Source organism: Carlito syrichta, unplaced genomic scaffold, assembly GCF_000164805.1.
Source record: "Carlito syrichta isolate Samal-C Ts95f unplaced genomic scaffold, Tarsius_syrichta-2.0.1 Scaffold303604, whole genome shotgun sequence".
Lineage (NCBI taxonomy): Eukaryota > Metazoa > Chordata > Mammalia > Primates > Tarsiidae > Carlito > Carlito syrichta.
Window position 1 is genome coordinate 928,207 of NW_007247700.1, and position 8,215 is coordinate 936,421.

At 55.7% G+C, this 8,215-nt stretch overlaps 1 protein-coding gene across 1 annotated transcript in view; it reads left to right on the forward strand.

Moving 5' to 3' along the window:
* Positions 1-1,689: 1,689 nt before the first annotated feature.
* Positions 1,690-8,215, forward strand: part of IGSF9 (immunoglobulin superfamily member 9) — a 17,694-nt gene continuing 11,168 nt past the window's right edge. The window contains exons 1-3 of the mRNA XM_021712684.1: positions 1,690-1,747; positions 1,978-2,166; positions 7,527-7,679. Of these exons, the coding sequence (XP_021568359.1) occupies positions 1,690-1,747; positions 1,978-2,166; positions 7,527-7,679 (400 nt within the window). The remainder of the gene's footprint in view (positions 1,748-1,977; positions 2,167-7,526; positions 7,680-8,215) is intronic.

Sequence of the window (8,215 nt, forward strand, 5' to 3'; positions counted from 1 at the left end):
GAAACTGGAATGGGCGGGGGGGCGTGAGTATAGGGGAAACTGGGAAGGGAGTACTAGGAGGATGAGGGAGTGCTGCGTGGGGAGACCAGAAAGGTGAGGAACGGTGGAGGCTGGAGAGTTGGAAGATCTTGGGACACTCGAGGAATTCTGGGGATGCCTTAGCGTCTCAGAAAAGTGAGAGAACTGGGGGTTTCTGTCCACTTGGAAAAACATTTTTCAGGAAAGTGTGAAAGCTGGCTGGGGGCAATGGGAAGCAGGGGCAATGAGTACTGGTGAGTTGCCAAGAGTTGGACAATGCAGGGGCCTTAAGCAGAGGCTGGGCTCAGATTGCCTTGTGGAGGATGCTTCATAGCCAGTCCTGCACTGTGAGGCCAAGAGTGGGTGGAGGCCTCAGAGCAGAGTCCAGTAGGCTTTTGCCAGGCCCAGGGAGGAACCCTGGCTCACTGACACTGCCCTCAGAACTGTGGGGTTGGGGCTGCCAAGGGTTCCTGCCCTCTGTGCCCTGGGGCTATTTTGTACACCATAGGCACTTGCAGGCCTTTTGGGCTTCTAGGGATCACGGGTCTAGGGTTGTGGAAGAGAGGGCCTGGCAAATCCTGGCTCCCCAAGGGGAGTGAGCGGAAGGGATTTGGGTGAGGCTCTTGGGTGGTGATGCCTGGCAGAGGGAGAGCTGCTTGGCTGCATCATGAAGAGGAAGTGGCGCCAGCTGCCAGCCCCAGGCCTGCCCAGACCTGGAGGAGCTGCCTGGGCCCCCCGTACCAGCAGGTGGGGGCAGCAACTCCTCCTCTCCTGAGGGCCTGGCTCACTCGTTTCCAAAGCACTGTTGGGAGGCTGAGTGGAGAAGGACCACAGGGTCCCAGCTCCCAGGGCTCTTCACAGAGGCCAGGGAAATGGGGCATAGTCTGTATGTGGCTGCCCTGGGGACCGCTTTCTGGGGGCTCAGAGGCCTGGATTCGAATCCAGGACTTGCCCTTGACTGGCTGCCTGCCCCTGAGCTGAGATTCTCAGGGTCCTTATTTGCACAGTGGGTGGAGGCGATGATACTGGTTCTGTCTTGCTGCCTACTCCCTTGCTAGCAGGCGTAAGGAAAAGAGAGGAGGCTGGGCCACTAGCATCTTGATCTCCCAGGCTTCCATGAAAAACCTTTTCCCAAGGGCATCAGGAATCCCCAGTTCTCTCCTGGCCTAGTTCCCAAGACCTGTAGAACCCAGGCATCCCCAGAATTCCTTCGCTTTTCCCAAGATCTCCATCTCTCCTGGCCTCCACCATTTTTTCACCTTTTCAGTTTCTGCACCCAGTTTGGCTTGTGCTCCCAGTACCCCCCACCCCAGCTCTTACTTCCCAAGGCTTCAGGATCTCACCCAGTCTCCTCTCCCCACTTGTTCACTCTCCTCCTCCTTACTCCTCCTCGTGCCTTTCTCTAACTCTGGGGTTTCTCCTGGCTCTGGTACTAGCCACCTCTGCACGTTGCCTTACATTTGCATCTAGATCTGGTGATTCTCCGGAGAACGGCCTCCTTAGGTGTTACATGATCAAGTCTCCACTGCCCAGAAGAGTGAGAACTGAAGCCCGTTCCCCGAGGCTGATCAGAAGGATTGACCTGGGGTTTGCTGGGCTGTGGACACCCCGCTGCCCCTCCATCTGGGCTCCTGTGGATAGGAGGGGCCGGGTGAGCAGGCCAGCTGGGCTATGGTGTGGTGCCTCGGCCTGGCCATCCTCAGCCTGATCATCAGCCAGGGGGCTGACGGTGAGCTGGACTCCTGGGATCAAGGCTCCCTGTGAGTCTTGGAGAGGGAGGTGCTCCCTGTTGAGTTCTCTGTGAGCCTGTGAGGGAAGGGGAGGAATCAGCCCAGTTCAGGATAAACTGGGGCTCCTCCCATCACCCAAAGTCCCGAGGAGTCTGCAGAGACACTGATGGAACCTCCCCTCCCAGCCTGACTCTGCTCCTGTTGTGCCCTCCTGCCACCCGTCATGCAGGTCGAGGGAAGCCTGAGGTGCTCTCTGTGGTGGGCCGGGCTGGGGAGAGTGTGGTGCTGGGCTGTGACCTGCTGCCCCCAGCCGGCCGGCCCCCTCTGCATGTCATCGAGTGGCTGCGCTTTGGATTCCTGCTTCCCATCTTCATCCAGTTCGGCCTCTACTCTCCCCGAGTTGACCCTGATTACGTGGGTAAGAGTCATCCTCGGATGGAGGTAGGGCGGTTTCAGCAACAAAGGTGGGCTGGGATGGGGCGGTGCGGAGAGCAGGGCCTCTGATGAACTGCTCTGTCCCTGCCCCAATCTCACCGGTTCCAGTGCCTTTACTCTGATGAATAAGCATGGCTCGGCTCCCAAGCAGTGTTAATTCATCCAACGCTTCATTCATTTACAAACACATGCGTTGTAGCTGTGCTGTTTAGAACGCCACGTGGTCTCTTCCAAGGAGATCCTCAGGACTGTTCCAAGCAGCCATCCTGATTCTGTAATCGCCTTTCTGGATCTCAGCAGGAAACCTCCCAGACCCCCTGTGGTGTCCCCACTGGGCCCTGTCCTGGTCCTGGCTCTGCCATCCTGCTCTCTCTTCTGCCCTCACCTCCCCCACTGTCTCAGGTGCCAGTTCGGGGGATCTAGGCTTCTAGGGAGTGGGTTGATGGGGCAGCAGGATGCGCAGGGCTGCGGCTTCTCTGCTTCTTGAGTGGGGGTCATCCTTCTATGCACCGAAGAGCATGTGTCTAGAGAGGCTGGGCTTCGGATGGCCCCGACTGCCCACTTGTCAGTGAACGGATGGGGGCTGGACTGGGCTGCTATTTCAGGTGGTTCCGGTTTGGACTTAAAACAGGGGGCAGTCTCCCTGGGGGGGCTTCTGTTGCACCCAGCTGGCTCCTTGGAACGGCTTGGCTTCCTCCTAATCCCGGCGGAGCCTTAATCTGAGCGCTTTAGTGCCAGGCCTCCGGGGGCAGCATGCAAGAGGTCCTTAGGCCAACTCTGGGCACCAGGGTAGGGCAGCATTGTGTGGCCTCCCCTTCAGAGGGGCGACCAGGAAAAGGCACATGGGAGGATGTTTATGGGGGACCCCCACCTCCTCCCTTTTTAGTTTGAATCCTGAGGGAAGCCCTGGGATTGGCTGAGCTCTTACCATGGGGCTGAGCAGAGAGGGGAGGGGTGCAGGCAGGTGCTGCAGAAGGGAAGAGTTTATCTTCAGACTGGGGGCTGTTGTTGGCAAACAGCCTGGTGGGAGTGTATGTGTCTCCACAGGCCCTGTGGGAACTGGTGAGAGCGGGCCTCAATTAGCACAAGTGGAGAAAAAAACGGCTGTGCCCACCCGCCCTCCCTCCCTGCCTCTGCCCGCCTGAACTTGGGCGGGGGCTGGGGCTGCCGGGGCCAGGCTGGGCAGATTGAGGATGTTGCTGACCCAGGGGAGGGCTTTTCCTGCGACTCCTTCAGGGAGACGTGAGGCTCTTCCTTCTCTCCTGCGTCTGTCCTGCCCTGACGGGGTGGTTGGCAGCTTGGTCTACCTGCAGGCTTTCCTTCTGTCTCTGTGTTGTTCCTTAGCTGTGAGGGCCGTGAGCCGCACCCTCTGGGGACCTCTTCCCACCCCTGCCCTGTGCTCCGGCCCCTGTCTCAGTCTGGAGCTCCTGGTCAGGCCAGAGCTGGTTGAGGGAGTGAGGATCCCAGAGGGAGGCCCCTGAGCACGTTAACCCTTTTACTGCCTCACGGTGTGGAAGGGGCCTCTCAGCCTTTGTGTAGGGGACTCGGAACTGCAGTTGCTAAGCAACAGGAGGTGGAGGTTGCTAAGGACAATGCTGTTCTGTCATAAACCCTCTGGGCAGTGGAGGGGAGATGGGCCAGGGACTGTTGGGGGCCTGGTGGCCTAGAATGCGAGAACCTCTAGAGAGGCTTGGTGCGGTGCAGTCAGGATCCCACGGAAGGGAAATCTTCTAGTCTTTGAGGACTCCAGAAGCCAGCTAGCAGAGGAGCTTGGGCTTATCACCTAGCGCAAAAGTAGTAAAAGCAGTATAAAACAAGCTTGAACTCAATAGGAAGATTGCATTAGCTGTCATGTATAAAGCATCCAGCACCGTGTCCGTGCAGTGCATGCATGGTGTGAATCTGTGTCCAGGTCTCTGGAGGGAAGGCAGTTTAGACTTTGTCTACACCAGCTTTTTTTTTTTGTGAGGGGGGGTGGGTCTTAGACCAACTCTTTGAAACTGTGGGACAGGATTTTGGTCTTTGACTTTTGTGGTGTATTTCTTGGGAGTTTCAAGATGCCCTCCACAGCAGAAGGGTCATGCATGATCTATCTGCCCTGAGTTGTGGGATAAACATAAGTGATCTCATTTTGCACTTGGCACACCTCTGCTTGCCCTAGTCAGTTGTCTCCCCTTACCCCCTGTACAGTCCTCAAAGTCTCTGCCCAGTCACCTCTTCCTGGAAGCCTTCCTTTCTCCTACTGCTTCATAGTGCAATGGCTGGGCACAGTCAACACCATTCTTTGAACTTCTGTGTGGACATGAACTTGGCTGTTGACACGACTGTGGGTTCCCCGCCTTCCAGGAGCTGAGAGAGCAGAGTCGGTGTCTCCTATTTCTTTCACACACCCCCGTGGGGGGACGTGGGTGGAAGATCTGAAGGCAGTCCAGGTTTGGGACCTGCAGGTGGAGGACAGGCCTCCGGGAGGCGGCCCAGGCCTCAGGAGGACTCCAGACTGCTGTCCCTGGCCATCTTCCTGTTCTGTGATACTGTAGAACCAGCAGTCCAGATCTCACAGAAAAGTTAGGACAGGCAGTGTGCTTATGAGATACTGTGATTAACGAACATTTGGGACTGTTGTCCACTGGCTACAGTATCTCCCAAGTGAGAATACACCGATGATGCCCATTGCCCGGAAGAGCCCTTGATCCTAACGCCAGTGTTCAGTGGGAATCATGCTGCATCTGTGAGAGAAGGCCTGGCTTTGTCATCTACTAGCCATGCGACTTTGGAGAGGAACTTGACATCAGTTCCTTCATCTGTAATGGAATTCTTGGGAGGATTAAATATGACGACAGTGCCTAATATTACAAGGCCTATATTCATCGCTCGGTCTCCCTTCCCTCTTCATTCTTCTGGTAGAGTGAGAAGATCACCATAATGAAAAGTTACTGCCATTTGGGACATAGAAAAGGAGGCGCAGGCAGACTGGGGCTTTTGAGGAGGCCTGCTGGTGGGTGGAGGGGTATGAGTATGTTAAATATTTACCTGCTGGGCCTAGTCTTATCTCCTGGGTGGGGATTTAAACACCTAGCCCTTCAGGTAGGTCCACCCATTCTAGAGAACCCACACCCCTGTCAGAAAAAAGACCCTTGTCTGATATCACAAAGCCAGCCTCAACATGATCCTTCTCTCTTCCCTGATGGCATTAGGGGCACTGCAGACTTAGATTCTATTCCAGAAAGCTCTCTAGTGGTAGAACGGAAGCAGACTGGAGAACTGAGTGCACTCATAGCTTCAGAATTTCTAGTATTAGGGAAGGGCTGGAAGCTGCATTTGCATACCCCATGAGATTTAGAAAACACGGTTGGGTGCAGTGGCGCCTGTCTGTAAACCTGGTGCTTTGAGAGGCTGAAGAGGGAAGATCGCTTGAAGCCAGGGGTTTGAGACCAGCCTGGGCAACATAGCAAGTCCTCATCTCTACAAAAATAAAAATAAACAAATTAACCAGGTGTGGTGGCATGCACCTGCAGTCCTAGCTACTTTGGAGGCTGAGGTGGGAGGATCACTTGAGTCCAGAAGTTTGAGGTTGTCGTAAGCTATGATTGTGCCTCCCTCTGGCCTGGGCAACAGAGTGAGACCTTTTCTCTTTAAAGAAGAAAGGAAAAAAAGAATGCCATTTGCCTGTATCAGAAGTCAAGGTGGGGGTTAGCAACTGGTGATTTAGAAGGGGACTAGGCTAGAGATAGGGATACCTACAAGGAGGCTTTTGGAGAAACCCAGGTGAGACTTGCCATAGGTTTACAGGGGAGGAAGCAGAGAAGGGAACAGGTTTAGGAGGTAGGATTTGAAAGGTACCGAGGCTGAGCGTGGGACCTGTAATCCCAGGACTTTGGGAGGCGAAAGCAAGAACATTGAGGCTCAAGACCAGGCTGGGCAACACGGCGAGACCTCGTCTCTACAATAAATTTTTAAAAATTAGCTGGACATGGTGGCACGTGCCCATAGTTCCAGCTACTTGGAAGGCTGAGGTGGAAGGATCGTCTGAGCCCAGCAGGTTGAGGATGCGGTGGCCGGGGGCATGCCACTGCGCTCCAGCCAAGGCAACAGAGTGAGACTCTGACAAGAAAGAAAGAAAGAAGAAAAGATAGAAACGTGTTATGAGCAAGTGGATGTGGGGGTCATCGAGGAATCTAGGCGACGCCAGGGTCCTGGGAGGGTGACTTGGCATGTGTTGGGGCTCTTCACTAACGGGGAGAGCAAAGGGGGTTGGAGCGTGTGCTCAGGTTAGAGACAGAGCCAGGACTTGAGTGCACACTTCTGATTTCCTTCTGAAGCTCATTTATGTATTCAATACCCTTCACCTCAGCACTCTCTGAAGCCAAGCACCATGCAAGTGCCTCTCTTCTCTACCCCACCCCATTTTTCTTTCCTTCCTCTCCTTTTTCCAGATGAGGAAACTGCAATTGAGGGGGATTAAGTCACTTGCCCCATGTTCACAACTGAGCTGGACTTTTGCTTAAGTCTCTCTGGCTCCCAACTCTGAGCCTGTCTCACTAGGCTACACTGCCAGGGACCCATGCAGCTGTCTGGGGTGTGGGGCTCCATCCGGAGATGGTGCTGAGGATTGGGTGGGCACCTTCTGTCTGAGTCTGGTGGAGTGGTACGGGTGCTGACTCAGGGCGGGGTTGAGGTGTCTGCTTGTGCTGTGGTTGTGTGGCTTTGTAGAGCTCCATGTGGTCAGTTGGCTGGGCCTGAGTGCCCCGGGGCGTGGCGGGATGGGGCGAGGAGGCTGCTGACTCTGCTGCCTGGTTGGGCTGGACGCTGGCCACCCTAAGGCGCTTAGGCTGCTGATAATAGCCCCGAGGGATTAGGGGCTTTGACAGGCGAGATCTGGGTCCCTGTCAGGGCCTCAGACGCTGCCGAGGTTTTCAGGGGCAGTGTTCTCTGGCAGGAGGCGTACTCCCGGGAGCCCGGACCTTGCCGCCACGAAGCGAGCCTGGGTGGACAGATCCTGCAAGAATCTAGAGGAGACTCAGAACTGGTTCTTCAGCCTCCTCCCCCCAGTAGTCCTGGAAGCCGAGTGTAGTTCAGTGGAAGGTTTTGTCCACCTGCTCCACCTCTGGGTTTCTCTTTGGTTGGAGTGGGTCCCAGCTGTTGAAAGGCAGGAGCAGTCAAAGGGGCAGAATGGAGGGAGCTTTGCTGAGTGACCCCCAACTCCATCTGTGTCTCTCTGGACCTGCTCAGAGTGACTGGGAGAGATGGAGCCTGTTCTTGACCTCTGAGAATAACCATGTGACCAGGGTGTTGGGGCTCCTGTAGGGGTGCTCTCAGTACTCTGATGCACGGCTCCTCCCCCAGGACGTGTCCGGCTGCAGAAGGGGGCGTCTCTGCAAATCGAGGGGCTCCGGGTGGAAGACCAGGGCTGGTACGAGTGCCGCGTGCTCTTCCTGGACCAGCACAGCCCTGAGGACGATTTTGCTAACGGGTCCTGGGTGCACCTGACAGTCAATTGTATGAAACTGGGGAGCAGGGTGGGAGGAGTTGGTGGGGACCTCTGGCTGGTGGGAGAAAGGGGAAGAGGGAGTTTGGACTTATCCCACAAGCAATGCCGGTGCCCCACCCTCCTGACAGCCCTTGTTTACTCACAAGTAGCTGCATCTCACCCTTCCCTCATGCGTGTCCCTTCAGTTCTTCAGTTCTAAATTCAACTAACCTTCCAGGCTCTGTGTCAGGAACTTCCTCTTCCTCTCTCTGTCCTCTGCCTCCCTAGTCGGGGTAATAGGTGGGGGAGAGGGAGCTCTTGGGCCCTGAGTGAACACAGCCCTTGGTATTCTCAAAACACCTTGTCGGCTGGGCTCTGGCTCAGCCTGTAATCCCAGCACTTTGGGAGCCTGCGGGTTCAAGACCCGCCAGGGCAACTTGGCGAGATCTCATCTCTACAATAAATCAAACATTAGCTGGGTGTGGTAGTGTGCGCCTATAGTTCCGGCTACTTGGAAGGCTGAGGCGGAAGGATCGCCGGAGCCCAGCAGGTCGAGGCTGCGGTG